Genomic DNA, 24752 nt, shown 5'->3' with positions numbered 1-24752 from the left:
AAAATAGAAATTATATTGTAAGCAAAATAGTAAAACGTTATAGCGAATGATTTTTCGATGACATTTAAAAAATTTTAAATTTACGAAGAGCACATTTCTTTTTTTAAAAAAATAAAATTAAAAAATAATAATAATAAATAAAAACTGGGGTTGTAAAACAATCCAACAGTGTGCTACCTGCGTCAGAATTCGATATTTTCCTGGGCCCCAGATTGGCCCGGTCCCGCAGATTGGTCCGGTCTCGTTGGCATAAAACGCTCTCGTCCTCTCTCTTCTCTTTATTTTTATCGCTTTTTGTTCTCTCGCAGGTATTCTATTCGATCGATCTCGCACGCAGGCGGCATGGCGGAGAAGCTCACCGACGATCAAATTGCCGAGTTCAAGGAGGCATTCAGCTTGTTCGACAAGGATGGCGATGGTTAAACCCTAACAATCTCATTCTATTCTTCTTCTTTATTTAGCCACTGGATCCGTACTCTCTCTCTCTCTCTCTCTCGCTCATTTTATTTGTGTTTTTCAAATGATTCCGACTCGGGATTGCATTTTTTTTGAATTTGTATCGCCGGAGTCATTCGGTTAGGTCATCTTGGTTGCAGAAAGGGCGAGATTAATATATACATACTTTTTCCCGATTCGAATCTCTTTCCTATTTTTTGCATAATTTCTGGTTGATTACTACTGAACTTCAATGTAAAAGAAAATATATCGCTGGAATGGCCTGAAAGGGGAAAAAAAAAAAAATCTGATTTTATCCTCATGAATGCCTCTTTTGCTTGAATCTTCTCTCCTTATTTGATGCTACAGGTTGCATCACGACCAAGGAGCTTGGAACCGTGATGCGATCTTTGGGGCAGAATCCCACAGAGGCCGAACTCCAAGACATGATAAACGAGGTGGATGCCGATGGAAACGGCACGATCGACTTCCCAGAGTTTCTCAACTTGATGGCTCGCAAGCTGAAGGACACAGACTCAGAGGAGGAACTAAAGGAGGCCTTCAGAGTGTTCGACAAGGACCAAAACGGTTTCATCTCCGCCGCTGAACTTCGCCATGTCATGACCAATCTCGGTGAGAAGCTCACTGATGAGGAAGTCGACGAAATGATTCGTGAAGCTGACGTCGATGGCGACGGCCAAATCAACTACGAGGAGTTCGTCAAAATCATGATGGCCAAGTGAGTTGGCCTCTTATGGAAAATAAACTGCGACGGATGGAATTCCGATATGTAGTTATCGATGACTTCTAGGTTTGTCATTTTAGTTACAAAATTTTTTATATAAAGGGAAAGAGAAAAAAAACAAAAGTAGAGAAATCTTTTCACTAATTTAATTTTTTTTTTCTCATTTTCATATGTAATAGAATTCAAATCTGTATTTTTAAAACTATTTTATGAATTGTATTTTTTTTCTGCCTTTCTCATATGTAACAGTAGAATTCAACTTTGATTTCCATCTATATAATTAATTATATTTAAGTGAAACATATTGCACAGAAATTGGATGAGCTAAATCTTTAGATTAACCCTCAGAATTCAAAGAAATGAGCATTTTAACGAAAGAAAAAGCATTTTATTTGTACCTTTCTATGGTTTCCTTTTCAACAGTGACCGTTTCAGAAGTCAGTCGTCTCTGTACACGACCAAGAAAGCATATGAAGTACAAAGAGCAAAGAAAAAGAGTAACATAATACAATGATACACACTAATTTATTATCGCTGTTGTAATTGTTGTTTAGAAGATAACAGGCCGAGATATCACCGAGTGGGTAATCGAAACTAGGGCATTCGATCAGCTTGTCAAGAATAACAGAAGTTGACCTTAGAACGCACAATCTGCAGAGAGAGAGATTGGATCAGTTTAAATAGAAGTATCTATCAGAAGTAAGATGATATGTAGGTGAAGAATCATTAAAGGTTTGGAAATCTTATATTGCTGCAAATTCAATTCCATAAGAATGGGGAGTGATAGAATAGACAATAACTAGAATGAAGAATTAGCTACTCGTACGAATACTCCGGCTGCTTCCTCATATCTTTATGAGGGTCTTAGCAAAAAAAAATGAAAAGAAAAAAGGATTGGGTTATTTTAGACAATGCATTCCCCCGTTTTGTTGCCAATTAATTAGATCCTAGAAGATTTCACAAAACCTTCATCTCTTAGATTTCTACTTTTCGGAAACATTAGTTGATGGATTAGTACCTGTTCTGTTTTTGTTATTTTAGTACTTATTGTACCTATCATGCCTTCTGGGTTATCTTAATGTGGTATTTAAGCTTTTAATTTTGCAACTTATATAGCATTTTATGTAGGTGAAGTCGTCCAAATATATATTCTTATGCATGACCCATGACTAAAAGAGGTTGGAGGTGTTCATCAAGCTAGTTTTTGGATTTCCAAAGTTGGTTGTTTATTCTTGAACAACTTGCTGGACTGGCAAGAGATTCTTCACACAAAAGTTTCTACTTCTTCATCCACAGCTGGATTTATATATAAATCTTGTATCACCTTAACACGAAACGAGATTTCAAATCATGCATGATTCATGGATAAATATAGGCATTACTACTGTAAGAAACAGATAAATTGTAAGTAGCAAGCTTATCCCAATTCAAGCATGATTTCATGATAATCCAATTGGTTGGGAGAAGATAATAGTGTACGATTCCATTATCTAAAGTCGTAGGAGAAAAGACAGACAAAATTGCATCTTAAAAAAAAAGACAACAAGAACATACCTACAAATAGAGCAGAAATATTCTTGGATAAAGATCATTCGAGGATGAATTCTTTCATTCCTTTTGTAGTGTAGAGGGTGTCAAATGGTTTTTCCAGGCTGTCTTTTAGAATGCAAATTTGTCCCTCTTTAAGAAGTATGTCTTCCTCAAGGCTCTCAATCTTCTTCCTGAGACTGACAATCTCATTCTCCAAAACCATGTTGGTCTTTCTCAACCTCTTCACTTCCTCCCACAATTCGTTATTTTCAGTGGACACAGTTTGGAGCATGCTTTGAACAGCATTTAGGTCTGTCATGGAAGTCTGAATCTCCTGATGCAGCTGTGCGATTGTCTCATCTTTCTTTAGTATCTGCGATCAATATGGATATGATAATTGTTATTGTTGAATCATAAACAAATAAGTTCAGACAAGGCTTCATGAAGCAGAATTAAGGAGCATCAACTGAACAAATTGGTATTGGTGAAAGGAAACTAGACTCTTTTTACTACTAGTTTATATAAAAGCATTTTACCAAAGCATGCTCCTTGTGTGTGATTTCTTTGAACGCCTTAGTTTTCTTAGAATATCCCTTGATTTTCAACTTTTCCTCCCCAATCTTAAACTTTTGTAGACCAGCTTGTGCATGATATATAAAAGTTGGATTTTTAAGCACTTTCCAACCTAAGATGGTCAAATTAGCATCTCTCACACTTTCATTGGATTTAAAATCATATCATATATTGAGTTTAAATGTCACATTGCCGCCTTAATGTCACTAATGCACGGAACTAGGAACATGCAATTGTAGCCCCCGGGGCATGGTTGAGTTAGCTATTGCAGGGTAAATATTGTTATAATGGGCAAGAGGTCGAATATTGGCAAAGCCGAGAAAATACCCTCCCCGCAATGGCCAATTGCAGCTTCCCGATTTACCTCCTCACAAATGGCCATGGGATCGATCGTGTGGGTCTGCTGGGATGACGGATTTCACCTTTTATTACAATAGGAACATGCAATTATAGGTTTAGTTAATAAAGACAGACTAGAGTTTCATCTCCAATTATAGACAGGAATAAATTGACAGAATTAAGTTCAGTACAATTTCCTATCAGAATACCATCCGAACTGTATCACAGATTCATTGTCTAGCGATAAAACATATTCCTAGACTATATAGAACATAAATGCATATGTATACAATATGGTTGAGTGTCCAATGACACAATATACAACAAGAAACCATAGCACTGGATAATAAACGGATATATTTTGTTATGAAATGATAAAACACAGATAATTATGTTAGTGCGCTATCCCTGCATTTCCATTTATTTTTAATTATCAGGCCAGTAGTAGTTTAATTAACAGTATAACTTTTTTGGCATGTATATGATCACCTGAAGCTCCAAATCCTTCATCTTGTGGGAAAGACAAGAAACCTCATCCTGAAGTCTCTGATTAGCATTTTGCAGGACATCACGAGCTCTTATAGACCTTGCAAAATCAGCTTGTAGTTGTTCATATTCCAATTCTCGAGAAAACAGATTCTCTTTCAGTAGTCTTGATAGTATGGCTTCTGCCCTTATGTTTAACAACATTTCATCCTATACAAGTAAAGCACACTTCAAAATAACATTCTGAACAATATTATGAGGTTAATGCTCTAAATAACTCTAAACGAGAACTAAACATTCAAGGAGAACTTTAAAAATAAACATTCGAGGAATATGAAAAAGTAAATAGTTATCTTTCTTTTGAGGTTACTGCTTATTTCTTATACGGGATCAGGTTATGTTTATCACAGAAAGTGAGATTTACCTCTGTCACGTGACTCTTCAAGCGTTTCATTTTACTTTGTTCCTTAGTCTGCCTTTGTAATTCTTCGAGATTGGACTTGTCATCTAATGCCACCATTGTTGCTTGTAAGTTTCTTCTCAAGTTCTCAATACCTCTCTTTAAAGTATGATACTTCAGAATGAAATCATCAACTGGAATTCTCTCAAAATTCATGCTAGCTACTTGATCATACCTCTTGCATTTTATAAATTCTAACAGTTCACCTAAGAAACAACTACTATTGTCGAGCAATGAAAGCCCATGCATTTGCAAAGATTCTACTCGAGAACGGAGTTCTTGGTCAAGTTTGAAAAATGAGTAGCCATAACAATTATTAGTGATCTGAAGACGTTCTAAGAGGGAAATATTTTCATGCCTAATAGACTTCATTTCAAGCCTGCAGGATTCAATTTCTTTTCGCAACATTTGCTCAATTCCTGTTAGCCGCAATTGTTCCATCTTCAACCTATCTATTTCATCACCATTTTCTATCGCTTTCTTACATAACTCCTCGTTAAGTCCTTGTCTCAGCCCACTCATTGTTCGCTCTTGTTCACTACATATTCTTTGCAGCTTTACAACTGCTTTATGAAGCTCCTTATTCTCCTCCTCCTTTTCCTTGTAGCATCCCCTAAGATGATCAAGATCCTCTTCAGCTCCTCTGTGTTTGCCCTGCAACTCAGACACGGACTGCAGAAGGTCAGCATTCCCTATTCTCATGTCTTCCAAACTAGCAGTCATTTCGTTAATTTGCTTCTCTGAGTTCATTATCCTACTCTGAGCATCTACTTCACTGGTCTTGAGTAAGGAAATTTCTCTTTGAAGTGACACATTTTGCTCGGCAAGTTCTCTAACACGATCTCTTAGCCTCTGCTCTTCAGCCTCAAAATTTTCAAACTTCAGCAGCCAGTCATTTTCTCTTTGGTCTAATTCTATCTCCAGACTTGATTGTATGTCAGTCTTCTCTTTCTCAAGCCGCCGGGTTCTAGTACCCAATTCAGTTTTCCACTGTCTAAATCTTTCTTCTGTAGAGTATCTCTCTGAAAGCCTAGATTTGATTTGTGATGAAAGCTCAAGTGTCAGGCACTTTCTATCTTCATTGATATTATGAATTATTTGAAGCACAGCTGTTAAGTTTGAGTTCTTAGCACGACAAATCAGTGTTTCAGGAGTTTCATCTGAAAGAAGCATAAACTTCTCTTCCAACTCTTTCACTTTCCTTTGTAATTCCTCATCCGCGATGTCTTCCTTTGTTTTGTTACTAATCATGTCAATAAACCTAGCATCTGTAATTGCATCTTCAAGTAAACCTTTCTGTCCCTGAACATTAAGTAATTCATCTGCACAATAGTCCACTACATCCTCATAGGAAGTGGTTTCAGGAACATGCAATTCAGAAAAGCAGTTTGAAGACAAGGATGGTTGTGACATCTCATCATGCAGCTCCTCTATTGAAGTAATTGTTCTAGAGTCATAATATTGTGTTTTATTAAGTTTTGCAGAAAAAGCATGGCAAAGTTTCTCAGCATTCCTGGTCTGCCTAGAAGGGGAAGCTAGCTTAAAATCATCATTTGTCCAATCTCGAGTAGAATGATGATGAGGAATGGGACTTGTCTCCCTGAACGAGTGGTTTCTCATGTTCTCTTTATCACATGAGAGTAAAGATGATCTCAGGTGTCTAAATCTTGATGGCTTTCCTAGACTTGGGAGCATTTTCTTGTCCACCAAACAGTCATCAAATTCAGTGCCAGATGAGTAGCTAGTGTAACTATGACTGGATTTGCCTAGTTGATACTCCCCATCTGCGAAGCCATCAAATTCAGTTTTGCTTCGAGTCCTAGAGTGATCTGCTCTGCGTCTTGATGGAATAGGTGAACTGCACAGAGAATCCCCTGCGATAAACTCTTCTCTTGAACCTGAAGAATCAAACCCTATATCATGGATGGAAGCCAAACTGCCTCTATTTTCTCTTGACAATTGGCAGCTGTCAGGAAACAAGCACATGATATTATAAAGATAGAAAACAGGCACGTGATATTGATTAACACAAGGAGAATCAATGCCAATTAACCAAAAGCAAGTATAAACTGAGAATATAACAATCAAGGGGTGAATTTTTGACTCAGAAGTGCATTTTATGTAAATGCTAAACAAAGACAGACAAGCAAAACAGTACATTCTGGCAGAAATGTGTAAACTATCACCCATTTTGATAATGAAAAGAAGTAAAAAAAACGAGATCATTTAGAACAAGACAAACAATAAGAATTTCTATTTATTCATATAGGAGAAAATGAATGAAATATAAACTTTGAGATGTGGCGGCATGAATATTCTACAGCAGCAATATGATAAATAAGGGGCAAGGCAAGCTTATTTAGATGGAACTAGTGACAAGACATGAAGATCAGGTAGATCTGACACTGAATGAAAATGGGAAAAAGCTAAAAGAGAATCGAACTAGAGCAAATTCAAATGTTAAATGATTTCTATAGTAGCAGAAGTCATTACTCACCAACTAAAATAACATGGAAATAATAGGATAACCAAAGGCACCATAATAAAATTTGTTGCAATAATTGGATGCTTACTGATTAGGACACTTGCAAATGTGGTTTGCAGTGTCCGCAGAGTCGGTTGGTGAATCGAAGGTGTCACTCAAAAATCTCAAGTTTCCATCTTTACCACGCCTAGTCATGGCCGAGGAGAATGAAAGACTCCTTTGGAGATGTGGCGTTGAGGAACCCTCATTATCCAAGCACTGGTTGCTTGGCTTAAGAATTTCCATGGGAGATTGGGAAGCATCACGAACATTGCTATAAGCTGGATTTTTTGAATCCTTGTTCTGTGCAGGAGGAGCTGTACTAGGTATAAATGATCTTAGAGAAAATAAATTTCTCATATTAAAGAGTTTCACAATTCCTGCTCCTAGCTATTAGCTTCAGAATCCCTGGTCAAGCATAAAAGTAAGCCCCAAAAATATAATTAAAACCTACAATTAATAAGTTCAGATTGAAACGAAAAATAGCACCAAAATTTTCCCATGATTCCAAAGCCCAAGTAGCAGATGGAAACTCACTCATTCAACATGGATAAATGTGTACGACAGTACTTGATTTAATACACACGCCAAAAAAGAGAGAAGAAAATTTAAACCTTCGCCAAAAAAAAGTGTATTGTTTAAAGATTCTCATTCCTCAAAGAAAAGGAGTAAGACCAGTCCAAAACTAGACTGCAGGATGACTCCAATACCACCAAGAAAAATTATAAGGTACTGAAAACCTAATTTTCTACAATAAATGTTTTTTTCGAAAACCTAGATCTGAGGTGTCGCAGATCCTTACTCTACAGATGAGCAACCAAATTCCTGGATTCAAAATGTCAAGGATTTCTTCTCTCTCTCTCTTTCAATTCGTTGGAACGACGACGCCGTCCTGGTGGAGGACGGGATTGTCAAGATCGGTCGGCGATGGCAGAAGAAGCCATAGTTTCACTTAGGATTTCGGAGTTGGATGAACTCCAGATTGTGCATCAACGACTCAGGAGCAAACTTGGCATTAGTGGAGGAAAGCAACAACAGCAGCAGCGAGACGAATCGTGTTGAATCCAACGATGTTAACCGATCGGCGGAAGGTGATCGAAAGAGTGGCATGCGGTATAATTCCATAAAAGAAAGAAGAAGAAAAACCCACCGATCTAGAACTTTAGAACCAAAAAATCAGATCGAAAAAGAAGAGATCACCTCTGGGATCGCAGTGGACGACGAAGAATGGATTGAATCGCGTGCATAAACACCTTGAAATAACCTCAGGAATCAGCGATGGAAGTAATAAATTGCAACATCAATTTAGTCCAAAACTGGCGAATTCAAAGAGGATTTAGAATTAAGAGCGGCGATAAGGTTACCGTTGTGATGGGGGCTACAGCTACTGAGAGTTAGGTTTCCTCAATTTTAGGGGGCAAATTTGAAATGAATCAACGAATGAGGACTTTTATTGAAACACACTGTCTACTCGGCATGTTGCACCGGATATCTCATGCCTATACCTAGCCACTGGTGTGATACCGCCATAGTATGGGTTATGTCGTGTTCAGATTGAGTCCGGCACAACCTAAGCTAAATATTAATCTTCGACATGTGATAAAAGAAATTAATTTGTACTTAATTCATATAGTTAATTTAAAGAATAATGAATATATATATATATATATATATATATATATAGAGAGAGAGAGAGAGAGAGAGAGAGAGAAAAATGTTCCCTTGCGTTGATATCCCTACGGTTTGGTGCAGTTAGAGCCGACCCTAGGCTGGGTCTAGCCCAGACTCGTAACCGGGTCAATGGGCCAATTGCCCGTTGACTCAGTTCGCGGGGTTGAACCTGAACCAGTCCAGCAAGTTGTCAAGTCGGTTCTGGTTCTTTTAGTGCAAAACCGACGGACCGTCAGTTTAACCATTTTGTTTTTTTAAATGGCTTGAACCGGCGGTTCCTAGCCATTGGAATCGTCGGTTAACCGGTGGTTCCTAGCTGTTGGGGGAGGGTGGGAGGTTTTTTTAGATATTTTTTCAACGGTTAGGATCATTTGATTATTTTTTAATCAATAGTTATGATTTAGTATACGTTACCACCAAAACTCTATAAATAGAGAGTTCATTTCATCATTTTCACACACCTTCTCTACTCTTAATCTTAATTTCGTATTTTCTACATGCTTTCGTTTTCAATTTTCAATTACAATGGAAGGAGGCCGCGGAGGTGCATCATCTCGATCTCGGAAGGGAAAGGAAATAATGAATCTGTGGGAGAAGGACCCCCCAACATTCAATCCACCGATGATGAGATCGAGCATCTTCCGAATACGACACCTGAAACACAAGAAAGTACCGATGCAATTACTTCTAACGTTCGGGAATTTTGAGAAGTTCACTCTTTCGTTGGGAGAAATGCGTGCAAAATGTAAGCATTGCAATGCTTCCTATAAATTCCAAGCTGACGGCAATTATGGGTCGTTGAAACGACATGTAGAAACAAAGCATCCGACGGAATATGGACTCGACTGTTCTCAAATACAATTATCAAGATTTTCTTCAACTAGCAGTAGTATTGATTCCGGTTTATTTTTATATTCAGATAATAAATTATGAGAATCATTAGCTAAATCTATTTCTGTAGAACATCTTTCTTTTAGTTTTATATCTAAATGCACATTTGAAGATTTTTTGTAAATAATCTCTTAATTCATGTGCTAAACTTGTTCCTAAAACTACACTTACTCATACAATTAAAAAATTAGTAAAATAAGGAAACAAATTTTAATTGATGAATTTAGTAAATTAAATAATAAAGTTTCTTTATGTTCCGATATTTGGAGTGATCATTGGCAGACACATTCGTATATGGGTGTGACTTGCCATTGGATCAATAACTCTTGGAACCTCCAAAAAAGATTGTTAGCTTATAGAGTTTTTGATGAATCACATAATGCTCATAACATCGCACAATTATTATATTTAATTTTAGAAGAATATGACTTAACTCATAAAATATTTTCAATATCATTAGATAATGCTAGTTTCAATACCGCTTGTATAGATGATCTAAAATTTGTTTGTTTTATTTTTTCATATTCGTTGTGTATGCCATGTTTTAAATTTATGTGTTCAAGATGGATTAAAAATTTTAAAAAGTTATATATTAAACCAATTAGAATTGCAATTTCTTATTTATGGTCCCATCCATTTATAATGAAACAATGGGGTGGGTTTTATAAAACTAATGGAATGAGACCTAAAAAATTTCCACGTGAAGTACCAACACGTTGTAATTTAACATACCAATTACTACAAGATTTATTTGAATATAAAGAATTATTATGTTCATATGTTGCACAAAATACTAATACTAATATATATTTATTTTCACAACAATAAAATATTTGCAGTAGTATTTGTGAAATTTTAAAAGTATTTAATGATGCAACTGAACAACTTTCCAATGTTTATTATTCCACTGCTCAATTAGTTTTAGAAAAATTTTCTAATATAATATTAGTTTTAAATGAATATATTAATAATGAATCTTTATCTCCTCGCATCTTAGCTATGAAAACTAAATGGAAAAAAAAATGTTTTATTTCTGAAATTTATTTAATTGCATTTGCTTTAGATCCCAGATTTAAATTAGAAGTTTTACAAGAAATGTTAACTTTATATTATGACATTTTAATTCCAATTAAAGATTCTTCTTCTCCTGATTTAGTTAATATTATATATAATGTTAGAATGCATTTATATGATATTTATAATAAATATTATGCAAAATATGGAACACAAATTAATATTTCTAAAATACAATAAACTACTAGTAGTAATTTAAAACTTACAAAAGAATAACTTTTATTAAAAGAACGGACAAAATGCCCACGAGAATTCTCAAGTCTCACACAAGAACTTGAGAATTATTTTACAACTTCTTTTCATTTTAATAAAGCAGATAGCGAAAATTTCTATATCTTAAAGTGGTGGTCACAAAAGGCTCAAAGCTTTCCCGTCCTCTCTGTGATCGCTAAAGAAATTTTAGATTGTATAGTGTCAACTGTTGCTGTGGAGCAGATGTTCAGTGCTGGAACATATTAGATGTACGACGATCAACTTTGTCTCCCGACTCATTGGAAGCTCAAGCATTACTGGACGATTGGACCAGAGTGGAGAAAAGAATCTAAGGAATGCAACTTTTAGATGACGAAGTTAAAGATTTTGATACTGAAGGAACAAATACGACAGGAATAAGAAATGGAAGTGAGTGACAATGTAAAAGAATAAAAATGTAAAAAACTACGTGGGTTTTGATTCCCCTAAGGAGATACATAGGCAACTTAAATAAGTACAAACCCTTTTTTCCAATAAATTTTAATTTAAATTTGTAATTTGTAATTTTTAATTTTTAATTTTTAATTTTTAATTTTTTTAACATAATAATCTTGAACAGTGGTGAACTGTGAACCGACGGTTCTGAACTATGAACCGTAACTTTCTTGGGCGGTTAAGGTTAAGGGTCGACCTGCCTAGAACCGTCGAACCAGCGGTTCCGAACCGTCGAATCGTCGGTTCCTAATCATGGTCAGGTCTAGGTGCGGTGTTGATGAGTTGGAGGTTGACGTGGAACACGTGAGAGAAAAAAAATATTAACTCGTGACATGTCAAAAACGCCACACCTCTCCCCTCTCCCGAAAATCCCTAGTCGCGAGAGGAGCTCTCCGAATCACCGCACCTCCCTCTTGCCGTGACCTCCTTCTCTCGTTGCCTCTCTCGGCGCAGTTCCTCGCTGCGGTTTAGTTCCTCAACATCGCGACCTCCTTCCCTCATTGCCTCTCTGATCGCAGTTCCTTGCCGCGGCTCAGTTCATCTCCGTTGTCTCCCTCTCAACCGACATACTCCTTCTCCGGTAAAAGCTCATATACTTTTTGTCGAGTGGTGATTTTTTTAGGGTTTTTGCGGGTAAAAGCTCCCTCTTTCTGTTGAGTTTTGATATTTTGTATTAGGGCATTCACTGGTAGACATTAGTTGAATTAGGTGTAGAAGATAAGAAACAAAAAGAAATAGTTAATGAGGAGAGAATTAATGTCGATGGCAAGGACAAATAGAGGGAATAACTTGAACTAGTTAGCGATCATTGTTATGTTTTGATAATAACATATTAATAATCATCATCTGGTTGTAGAACACTTGCTAGTGTGGAATTATTGGTATGTTTCTTAATTATGTGTCATTTTCATTTACCTTCTTGAACTAGTTAGTGATCAAAGAAATAATACTAATGTTACCTTAGGAAGGTTCTCAACCTGGTTATTGATAAGGTCGATTTGTAGCTAGAGGGGGGGGTGAATAACTAGTCGCGCTCATTGTCTTACTTTGTGATGATGATATGCAGCGGAATGAAACATGAAACATACTTACAATGCTAACACAAAAGATTTATTTGGTATCCACCTCAAAATGAGGTGACTAATCCAACGATCCACACACACGAGCACTCTCCACTACAAAAAAACAACTCCTTCTCGGTACTACCGGAGCTGGAGAAATCTCTTATAACACCCACACAAGCATACAACTCAACTTAAGAAGAAAAATACAAAGAATACAAATGAAAAACCTTCTTCTTGCTCTCTTGTTGCTTGTAGATGTTGTTGGGGTTGCAAGGTTGCAAACATAGTCGCACATTGAAAACACATGAGAAAGATCACAAGTTTATAAGAAAAAGATATCTTCATTGGCATGAGGCCATTTGGGTAGAGCTCAAGAGCAAAACTATGAGAGCTTAGGTCCAAAGTGGACAATATTATACCATTGTGAATATATCTAAATTCTTTTCGATCATTCCATTGGTGTCAGAACGAGATTGCTCTTCACCGAACTAACTGCTGGAAGAAGCACAAGCTAGAACCATGATCCAAGATCGAACCATGCGGGTGAAATCTTGAAAAAGGTAGAAGAGACCCTAAGCAGGTCAAGGTGACCCGATGCTTAAGGAGAGGCCCTGAGCAGGTCAAGAGTGACCCGATGCTTGAGGAGGACCCTGTGGTCCTTTGTTTGAGGGAGGCATTATTGAGGTTGCAAGGTTGCAAACATAATTTCACATTGAAAACACTTGAGAAAAATCATGGGTTTATAAGAAAAAGATATCTTCATTGACATGAGGCCTTTTGGGTAGAGCTCAAGAGCAAAATCATAAGGGCTTAGGTCTAAAGTGGACGATATCATACCATTATGGAGATATCTAAATTCTTTTCGATCTTTCAAATGTCTCTTGAACCTTGGAATTGCAACAACACTTGTCTCCAAGAGCTTCCAAGAACTGTCGGATAGTAGTCGGAGAAGTCGTGTGAAGATCGGGAGAACCCTTGCTAAGAAGAAAGCATGCAACGGCTTTATACTTGGCGCTTCAAGGGCTCCCAATCGATTGGGCTTGCCACGTTAGATCCCAGCGATCTCAACCGTCCAAAATCTGCATCCTGCGCAACGGTCATATCCCAATCGATCGGCTGATCGATTGGGGAGCCTTGAATCGATCAAACGATCGATTTAGCGCGCTTCTGTGCGCTTACTTCCTCACGATAATCCCAGCTCTAATCGATCGAGCGATCGATTGGCGGTGCCCAATAGATCAGCCAATCGATTGGGTTGCTCTCTGCGCTCTTGCAAAGGCTCCCAATCGATCGGTTGATAGATTGGTTTGTTGTTTGTCGCAGCACTATACATAATCGATCAGCTGATCAATTGAGCTTGATCCAATTTGATCACTTGATCAAATTAACCAACCCTAACTTGCCCGAGTTAAGTCTAGGGCTCCCAAATCCAACATCTGGTCAATCGTGACCTGTTAGGACTCCTTGTGCCTAGTATTCGATCAACCTTGATCTGCTGGGACTTCTTTACCAAGTGTCCGGTCAATTCTTTGACTCACTTAGACTTTTCTCCTCGTGCCAAGTGTTCGGTTAACCTTGGCCCACTTGGACTTACTGTCTCGTGCCAAGTGTCCGGTCCTCCATGACCCATTTGGACTTCCTTCCACCAGATGTCCGGTAACCCTTGACCCATCTGGATTTCCTTGTACCTAACTTCACTCACTAGGTCTTTCCATCTGTCTGACTTCATTCACCAGGACTTTTCATTTGTTTGACTTCGCTCACTAGGACTATCACTCTACCTGGTTTCACTCATCATGACTTTCCATCTGTCTGACTTCACTCACTAGGACTTTTCATATGCTTGGCTTCACTCACTAGGACTTTCCTATAGGAGGATCGGTGGCCGGCTTGAAGGGGAGTTGGATAGATGGCGCCCCCAAATACTCACTTCTTTCTACAATGTTAGTGTGCAAGCGGAAATACAAACAAACAAGTAGAAAGACTAAGACTAAGAAAGGAAACGCAAATCGCTAACACGTTCGTTTACGTGATTCGGAGATAACTTGCTCCTACTCCACGGTTGTCTGTAAGGTGGACGATCTCTCAATCCTTCGGTGGATTAGTCCCCAGAAACTCCGGCTAGCACAATCTTCCTTAACGGTGGGGAAACCTCGCCACAACTCGATCAAGAACACTTGGATTGCTAGAGCACTAGATGACTATTAATTAGGCCTTAACTAAGTCTAATTTCGTCACCTTGGCCGACCATCCCAAGTTCCTTCTTATAGAGCTTGGAAGAAATCAGTAAGCTGATTTGCCCGTTACCAGTCGACTGGTCCTTGCACCAGTCGATTGGTGTCAGCCTAACGGTACTCCAACGACTCTCTACCAGTTGACTGTTACAGTGCACCAGTCGACTGTTACAGTACACCGGTCGACTGCTACGGTGCACCAGTCAACTGCTATAGTAACTGCTACAGTGTCGTTGACTGCTACAGCACCCCCGTTGGCTGCTACAGTACTCATCGGGATTTTTCCCCGAGTACAATCTCTCATGCACTCGTACCCTCACGACTCACTTGACTCTTCTTTGCAACCTTGACCTCTTGCCTTCAAGCCTACTTCCTTTGGCTCTCGTCCCTCAGATGCATCCAAGCCCGCGGCTCGTCCCTTGATGTCATGCTTCGCGTATGCCTCGAAGTCGCCAACCTAAGTCTCATGTGTATCCTACAGTCCTGCATAACTCAAGTACACATATCAAATAACAAGGGTGAACCTAACTTAAAACCTTTACCCAAAACACCAAAACACATGGTCCCACGGACCATTGGGATTGCTCCAACATTTCCATCTACTTGGCTTCACTCACGAGGACTTTTCATCTTCTTGGCTTCACTCACTAGGATTTTCACCTATCTTCACTCACTAGGATTTTCACCTATCTTAACTCACCAGGGGTTTCCTACTGCCCCGCTTCATTCATCGAGACTTTCACCTACCTGGTTTCAGTCACCAGGACTTTCCTAGTCAAATATTCGGTCAACCTTGACCTACTTAACTCTTCTTCACATCATACTGTTCAAACATTGACCAAAGGAGAACTGTACCAATAATTTTCCCAATCGGATGATTGTACCTGCAATCTCCACATATTGTCAAGCATCGAAACTCAAACATCAAGACTCAAGCTCGAGCCAACTCAAGCTTAGTCAACTTGGTCAACCTTGATTCAGGGATATTGCACCAACAATTATTTCATTATGTTCAGATAGTGGTTTAACATTTCACATAAGTTGACAACAGTTGCATGTCTAGTTAATTTACTAATCTTTTTTTCATAATAACATTAGCAATTTTAGTTAATTGGAACAGTTATTTATATTAGAAATTGCATGATTTGTTCAATCAAGTTTAGAGTTTAGATATTGCATGTCTAGTTAATTGGAATAGTTGTACTTGATGTGACAAATGTAAACAAATCCAATACTAGCTCCTATGTTTTGATCCATCCTTGTAATTGATTTTTTCCTTTCTAGCTTGAGATGGAAGATGGCGACATCGGGTGGAGGCAGGCCCAGTTCAGCTGCACGCCGAGAGTCATGGGTGAACTGGATGCAATCTCAAGTGGAATGGATGTGGGACCTTTAGTAAGTGTAATAGCGGGGCCCCCACTGACCGGGTCTATGGCTTGGAGAGCTTCTACCCGTTGAGCCATCCTGGAGTCCTGTGTTGGATCGAAAGTGCTAGAGGGGAGTAAATAACGCTCGTGACTTTCACTTACGTTTCAGAAAATTAAGAGTAAAACGCAGTGGAAAATTAAATAATAATTAAAAACACAGATACCAAGATTTACTTGGTTCGGAGACTGGAGCGACTCCTACTCCAAGGCTCACGCTCATTAAGCGTTTACTTTGGGCAATCACTATAAACTCGGAAAGTTACAATTCAGATTTACAATATTAAACGGTAATGAAATTATACCGACAACGAAAACAGTAATCTTGAAGCTTCTGGTTGTCGGAGATTTGTTGCAGCTTCGCTAGATCGTTCTTTGAGTAGCACACGCAAAAAGGGTTGTTAAATTGTGTTGTACCTTTGCTGCTGCTCGAGATAGGCTTATATAGCCTGTTGAGGGCGCCTCCAATACCATGGAGGGTGCCCTCATCCGCACCAAATCCGCAGTGTGGATGAGCTCTGACCATTTCACAGCTTATCCACCTGAGGGCGCCTCCAACCGCATGGAGGACACCCTTCACCTGCGTCCAGGGCATCCTCAGCTCCATAGAGGGTGCCCTCTGCTCAGCATCTAAGGTGCCCTCAAGCTTCATGAGGGTGTCCTCTGCCCTGCTACGTGGAGGTCATCAACTAGTGACCCGAGGCGCCTCCAAGCTCCATGGAGGGCACCTCAGGATTGTTCATCCGAGTCTTTTGCTTCTTTTTCACCCCTGCAAGATGGGTTAGTCCAAAATACAAATCATATACTGCAAGACAGAGTTTAGCACATCAAAATAAGTTAAACATAAGTATTTGACAGTCTCCGGACTGTCCGGTTCTAACTTCGGATTCCCGATCAGAAACCCTAGGTCAAATCGACGTCTACTGTTCCCTCACCGGGAAACGCGCCCTCACCTACTCCACTCAGGAGAGTTTACCTATTGCCAGTTGATCTTCCAAACCAACTGGACTTTTGCTTAGTGCCCAAGGTTCCAGGACTTTCTACTGGACGTCCGTTCCACGACCCGCCCAGTCTTTCACCTGGTTCGCGACACCAGGACTTTCCACCTAGAGTTCTCGACTCTAGAACTTTTGCCTGAAGCCCTCGACCCGCCAAGACTTCCTGCCTAGGGTTACCAACCCCTAGGACATAAGGTTACCACCCCTTAGGGTTTTCCACCTGTCTAACCACAATTGGGACTTTTGCCTAAGTACACTTAGGACTTTTCTGTAAACTCATTTAAACATGTTAGATCACAAATGACCTTAACTTTGAACTCTTTGTCATTATCAAAACTTAAGTTCAATCGTCGGATGCTTACCGTACCAATAATCTCCTCCTATTTGATTATGGCAACAAAATTCAAAGTTAAGTTAAAACATAGCAAGATCATAGCATAAAAGATAGTACGATAAATTCAACATGGCATTAAAAACATAGCAAGATCATAACATAAAAAGATAGTAAGATAAATACAACATGGCAAAAAAAAACATTGCAAGTAATGCAATAACAAGTCGTTCTAATTTTCTCTCAAGATACTTTCTCTTTCCTCATTCTCTCTCATCACACATTCTCTACCATTTTCTCTCTATATTCTCTATCATCACACACTATCTCATTATTTTCTCTCTATTCATTCTCTCCTCATTTTTTCCAACGTACTTTCTCTCTCATCATACTTTCTCTCTGCACAATCTCTTACCATACTCTCTCTCCATATTTTATCTCATCATATTTTCTCTCTCTTCATTCTATTCCATCACACTCTCCCTCCTCATTCTCTCTCATCACACATTCTCTATCATTTTCTCTCTGTATTCTCTCTCATCATGCACTCTCTCTCACATCATTTTCTCGCTCTTCAATTTTTATCAAACTTTCTCTCTCGTCATTCTTTCTCTCTCCTCAATCTCTCTTACCATACTTGCTCTACATTTTCTCTCATCACATTCTCTCTTCAAATTTTCTCTCATCACACTTTCCCTCTCTTCATTTTTTCCATCACATTTTCTCATCATACTTTCTCTCCTCAATCTCTCATTTTCTCTCTCTTTATTTTTTCCCATCACTCTTTCTCTCTCAACATACTTTTTCTCTTCTCAATCTCTCGTATTACGCTCTCTCTCCTATTTTTTCTCATCACACTTTCTCTCTCATCATATATTTCTCTCACATTCAACTTTCTCTTCCATCTAATTTTTTCTCTTATTTTCTTTAAGTGTAAAAAAGAAAATTTAGGTGCATTCCGATTGAAAATATTCAACTAACCAAACATTATTTTTAAGAATGATACCCAAACTCATACTCATTTTCATTCCACAATACTATGATACTCATTCCCATTCCGATTCCTAGGAGAGAACCAAACGTCACCTCACTCTTTTGGGCATTACCAACTATTGAATCTTCACTCATGATTATGTAGGTACTGGAAGGAGCTTATCATCTGCTACTGTCCATACTATTTGTCATGCCCTGAGGTATAATTGTCTGAAAGAACAAACGACACCTCATTGTAACAATATTTGATACAACATGATATAAGTCCATAGATCATGAATAAATATGCAGTGGAATAAAAAAAACATAACCACCACTCAAAAAGAGGGATTTACACCATCCTCTCATAACATAAAAATACAAATGACTGTGTATCGGTATGACTTACACAATAAGTATAATTAAATTCGAATAAAATGATACCACAAGACTAAAAACGACAAATGAAATAAAGTGTAAATACAAACAACAAGACACAATGGGGAAAACAAGATCTCAACTGTAATGTGGGATATGACCTCTGAGCGATACACACCTCCTCTATCTACTAACCTGGAAGGTCAAAGGCAAACAACGAGTAGTGAGTCTAAAATACTCAATAGGTATAAGAAGATAATGCATGATATGAAAATATAAGGATATCAAAAGATGTTGTCTCAAGTAAAATGCTTACTAATCAACGTAAGTGTCATAATATAATCACCTGCTAACCAAAAGCATAACCAATAGCATAACACTACACTAACTTGCTCAACTAAGTATAACCAACAAATCTGGAGTACATACAGTACATCTAAACCTACACAAACAAATATATGACCGATATATACCAAACATATAACAAATCCTGACTATGCGCAATAATATGCTATCACGAATGGGTCTCGTAGATAGTCAGGGTATATAAATAGTCACTCTTTGCAGGAGAATGCTCTATCACGGATGATCCCGTGGGCGGACAGGATGAGATAACTATCTAGCTTCTTAGCCACTGACTATGGGAGAATGCTATACCATGAATGATCCAGTGGGCAGTCAGGGTATGTAAATATTCACCATCTCTAGGAAAACGCTCTATCACGGATGGTCCCGTGGACAAACAAGATGCAGAAGTGCTTATTGTCTATAGGAGAACACTCTACCACGCATGGTCCCGTGAGTAGATAAGATATATACATATATTGAGTCATAATAACACAATAAATAGTAACAATCTATCCAAGAATAATGTTTTTCAAATTACCCTACAATGTAACCTCACTAACCTATAGGAATGAGCCTAAATAATAACTAAAAGTCTAGTAGAATACTCGATATCCTATACTACAGTATAATCTTACTGATGTATAGCTATTAGCTTACATAACAAGCAAAAATCTAGTAGAATACTCAATATCCTACACTACAGTATAATCTTACTAATGTATAGGCATGAGCCTATATAACAAGTAAATGTCTAGTAGGATACTCGATATCGTATACTACGGTATTGCTACCTAAAAGTACAGGTATAAATAGTAATAAATAACATGGAGAGCAAATAAGACTACATGGATATCAAATAGATCAAACTAAGTACAAATAATTAAGTATCAACTCAAGAAGCAACTAGTGTGGATTCAAGGTAAGTAGTAATTGTTGTCTAATCAATATATAACAATAAATTATCATGCACTAAGATCAAAAAAATTATAGAGGTCAAAGTAGGAATTATCCACCTTTAACTGTAGATCATCTTGAGATGTCTTCACATTAGAATGCTTGCCTCTTGTTAGAGTCCTATAACATAACATACATATCAACACCTGGATCTAACATGGATTGAATAATGCAAAATAAACCCTAAACATGATAGTAATACCTCACAATTACCTAATTGAAACAATCTAATCATCTGTTTTACCTTCCCTTCCATCATGTTTCAATTTAACCCAAGAAACTTTAATTCCATAACTAGTTAACGTTCCTATCTAATCAACTTAATCTATTAATTAACCAATTAATTAACACATTATAGTAAACCCTAATTCCAATTACCTCTTCTCTCTAAGATGGTTTTCGGTGGTCGGTGATGGCACCGGTCGAGGCTACGGTGGCCAGAGGTGACCCACACCATGGCGGCAGCAGTAAAGCACGCAACTGTGCCCGATAATGTCCCATGGAGATCGTCGGTTGCTCGCGGTCGAAGATGGGTCGACGGAGGCAACTCGTGTTCACTGTAGGAGCGAGTTGGAGCAAGCGATTAGTGGTATAAATTCTAACAGTTCACCTAAGAAACAACTACTATTGTCGAGCAATGAAAGCCCATGCATTTGCAAAGATTCTACTCGAGAACGGAGTTCTTGGTCAAGTTTGAAAAATGAGTAGCCATAACAATTATTAGTGATCTGAAGACGTTCTAAGAGGGAAATATTTTCATGCCCAATAGACTCCATTTCAAGCCTGCAGGATTCAATTTCTTTTCTCAACATTTGCTCAATTCCTGTTAGCCGCAATTGTTCCATCTTCAACCTATCTATTTCATCACCATTTTCTATCGCTTTCTTACATAACTCCTCGTTAAGTCCTTGTCTCAGCCCACTCATTGTTCTCTCTTGTTCACTGCATATTCTTTGCAGCTTTACGACTGCTTTATGAAGCTCCTTATTCTCCTCCTGCTTTTCCTTGTAGCATCCCCTAAGATGATCAAGATCCTCTTCAGCTCCTCTGTGTTTGCCCTGCAACTCAGACACGGACTGCAGAAGGTCAGCATTCCCTATTCTCATGTCTTCCAAACTAGCAGTCATTTCGTTAATTTGCTTCTCTGAGTTCATTATCCTACTCTGAGCATCTACTTCACTGGTCTTGAGTAAGGAAATCTCTCTTTGAAGTGACACATTTTGCTCAGCAAGTTCTCTAACACGATCTCTTAGCCTCTGCTCTTCAGCCTCAAAATTTTCAAACTTCAGCAGCCAGTCATTTTCTCTTTGGTCTAATTCTATCTCCAGACTTGATTGTATGTCAGTCTTCTCTTTCTCAAGCCGCCGGGTTCTAGTACCCAATTCAGTTTTCCACTGTCTAAATCTTTCTTCTGTAGAGTATCTCTCTGAAAGCCTAGATTTGATTTGTGATGAAAGCTCAAGTGTCAGGCACTTTCTATCTTCATTGATATTATGAATTATTTGAAGCACAGCTGTTAAGTTTGAGTTCTTAGCACGACAAATCAGTGTTTCAGGAGTTTCATCTGAAAGAAGCATAAACTTCTCTTCCAACTCTTTCACTTTCCTTTGTAATTCCTCATCCGCGATGTCTTCCTTTGTTTTGTTACTAATCATGTCAATAAACCTAGCATCTGTAATTGCATCTTCAAGTAAACCTTTCTGTCCCTGAACATTAAGTAATTCATCTGCACAATAGTCCTCTACATCCTCATAGGAAGTGGTTTCAGGAACATGCAATTCAGAAAAGCAGTTTGAAGACAAGGATGGTTGTGACATCCCATCATGCAGCTCCTCTATTGAAGTAATTGTTCTAGAGTCATAATCTTGTGTTTTATTAACTTTTGCAGAAAAAGCATGGCAAAGTTTCTCAGCATTCCTGGTCTGCCTAGAAGGGGAAGCTAGCTTAAAATCATCATTTGTCCAATCTCGAGTAGAATGATGATGAGGAATGGGACTTGTCTCCCTGAACGAGTGGTTCCTCGTGTTCTCTTTATCACATGAGAGTAAAGATGATCTCAGGTGTCTAAATCTTGATGGCTTTCCTAGACTTGGGAGCATTTTCTTGTCCACCAAACAGTCATCAAATTCAGTGCCAGATGAGTAGCTAGTGTAACTATGACTGGATTTGCCTAGTTGATACTCCCCATCTGCGAAGCCATCAAATTCAGTTTTGCTTCGAGTCCTAGAGTGATCTGCTCTGCGTCTTGATGGAATGGGTGAACTGCACAGAGAATCCCCTGCGATAAACTCTTCTCTTGAACCTGAAGAATCAAACCCTATATCATGGATGGAAGCCAAACTGCCTCTATTTTCTCTTGACAATTGGCAGCTGTCAGGAAACAAGCACATGATATTATAAAGATAGAAAACAGGCACATGATATTGATTAACACAAGGAGAATCAATGCCAATTAACCAAAAGCAAGTATAAACTGAGAATATAACAATCAAGGGGTGAATTTTTGACTCAGAAGTGCATTAAATGCTAAACAAAGACAGACAAGCAAAACAGTACATTCTGGCAGAAATGTGTAAACTATTCACCCATTTTGATAATGAAAAGAAGTAAAAAAAACAAGATCATTTAGAACAAGACAAACAATAAGAATTTCTATTTATTCATATAGGAGAAAATGAATGAAATATAAACTTTGAGTTGTGGCAGCATGAATATTCTACAGCAGCAATATGATAAATAAGGGGCAAGGCAAGCTTATATAGATGGAACTAGTGACAAGACATGAAGATCAGGTAGATCTGACACTGAATGAAAATGGGAAAAAGCTAAAAGAGAATCGAACTAGAGCAAATTCAAATGTTTAATGATTTCTATAGTAGCAGAAGTCATTACTCACCAACTAAAATAACATGGAAATAATAGGATAACCAAAGGCACCATAATAAACTTTGTTGCAATAATTGGATGCTTACTGATTAGGACACTTGCAAATGTGGTTTGCAGTGTCCGCAGAGTCGGTTGGTGAATCGAAGGTGTCACTCAAAAATCTCAAGTTTCCATCTTTACCACGCCTAGTCATGGCCGAGGAGAATGAAAGACTCCTTTGGAGATGTGGCGTTGAGGAACCCTCATTATCCAAGCACTGGTTGCTTGGCTTAAGAATTTCCATGGGAGATTGGGAAGCACGAACATTGCTATAAGCTGGATTTTTTGAATCCTTGTTCTGTGCAGGAGGAGCTGTACTAGGTATAAATGATCTTAGAGAAAATAAATTTCTCATATTAAAGAGTTTCACAATTCCTGCTCCTAGCTATTAGCTTCAGAATCCCTGGTCAATCATAAAAGTAAGCCCCAATAATATAATTAAAACCTACAATTAATAAGTTCAGATTGAAACGAAAAATAGCACCAAAATTTTCCCATGATTCCAAAGCCCAAGTAGCAGATGGAAACTCACTCATTCAACATGGATAAATGTGTACGACAGTACTTGATTTAACACACACACCAAAAAAGAGAGAAGAAAATTTAAACCTTCGCCAAAAAAAAGTGTATTGTTTAAAGATTCTCATTCCTTAAAGAAAAGGAGTAAGATCAGTCCAACACTAGACTGCAGGATGACTCCAATACCACCAAGAAAAATTATAAGGTACTGAAAACCTAATTTTCTACAATAAATGTTTTTTTTCCGAAAACCTAGATCTGAACTGTCGCAGATCCTTACTCTACAGATGAGCAACCAAATTCCTGGGTTCAAAATGTCAAGGATTTCTTCTCTCTCTCTCTTTCAATTCGTTGGAACGACGACGCCGTCCTGGTGGAGGACGGGATTGTCAAGATCGGTCGGCGATGGCAGAAGAAGCCATAGTTTCACTTAGGATTTCGGAGTTGGATGAACTCCAGATTGTGCATCAACGACTCAGGAGCAAACTTGGCATTAGTGGAGGAAAGCAACAACAGCAGCAGCGAAACGAATCTTGTTGAATCTAACGATGTTAACCGATCGGCGGAAGGTGATCGAAAGAGTGGTATGCGGTATAATTCCATAAAAGAAAGAAGAAGAAAAACCCACCGATCTAGAACTTTAGAACCAAAAAATCAGATCGAAAAAGAAGAGATCACCTATGGGATCGCAGTAGACGACGAAGAATGGATTGAATCGCGTGCATAAACACCTTGAAATAACCTCAGGAATCAGCGATGGAAGTAATAAATTTCAACATCAATTTAGTCCAAAACTGGCGAATTCAAAGAGGATTTAGAATTAAGAGCGGCGATAAGGTTACCGTTGTGATGGGGGCTACAGCTTCTGAGAGTTAGGTTTCCTCAATTTTAGGGGGCAAATTTGAAATGAATCAACGGATGAGGACTTTAATTGAAACACACTGTCTACTCGGCATGTTGCACCGGATATCTCATGCCTATACCTAGCCACTGGTGTGATATCGCCATAGTATGGGTTATGTCGTGTGCAGATTGAGTCCGGCACAACCTAAGCTAAATATTAATCTCCGACATGAGATAAAAGAAATTAATTTGTACTTAATTCATATAGTTAATTTAAAGAATAATGAATATATATATATATATATATATATATATATAGAGAGAGAGAGAGAGAGAGAGAGAGAGAA

The 24752-nt window shown here is 38.2% G+C and overlaps 2 protein-coding genes across 3 annotated transcripts; one reads left to right on the top strand and one right to left on the bottom strand.

Annotated features, from left to right (window-relative positions):
* The first annotated feature begins 292 nt into the window (after positions 1–292).
* On the top strand, positions 293–1299 carry LOC121989207 (calmodulin-1-like). Its single transcript, XM_042543101.1, has 2 exons — positions 293–418; positions 805–1299. Exons 1-2 carry the CDS (start codon positions 343–345, stop codon positions 1176–1178), a joined length of 450 nt encoding a protein of 149 aa, XP_042399035.1. The 5' UTR covers positions 293–342; the 3' UTR covers positions 1179–1299.
* Positions 1300–1570: 271 nt separating this feature from the next.
* Positions 1571–24416, bottom strand: LOC121989206 (myosin-11-like). Of its 2 annotated transcripts, XM_042543100.1 has the most exons (7): positions 24241–24416; positions 23091–23446; positions 20729–22488; positions 4533–4774; positions 4112–4318; positions 2735–3083; positions 1571–1831 (listed from the first exon to the last, which is right to left on the bottom strand). In XM_042543100.1, the coding sequence occupies exons 2-6, from the start codon at positions 23396–23398 to the stop codon at positions 2769–2771; spliced, it is 2832 nt and encodes a 943-aa protein (XP_042399034.1). In that variant the 5' UTR covers positions 23399–23446; positions 24241–24416; the 3' UTR covers positions 1571–1831; positions 2735–2768. The 2 variants fall into 2 exon arrangements, with proteins under 2 accessions (XP_042399034.1, XP_042399033.1); XM_042543099.1 differs by lacking the exons at positions 20729–22488; positions 23091–23446; positions 24241–24416 and adding exons at positions 7142–7500; positions 8293–8471 and having other exon boundaries at positions 4533–6534.
* Positions 24417–24752: the final 336 nt, after the last annotated feature.

This window comes from Zingiber officinale, chromosome 6B (assembly GCF_018446385.1).
Source record: "Zingiber officinale cultivar Zhangliang chromosome 6B, Zo_v1.1, whole genome shotgun sequence".
NCBI lineage: Eukaryota > Viridiplantae > Streptophyta > Magnoliopsida > Zingiberales > Zingiberaceae > Zingiber > Zingiber officinale.
This window is presented reverse-complemented; position numbering and strand designations above follow the sequence as displayed.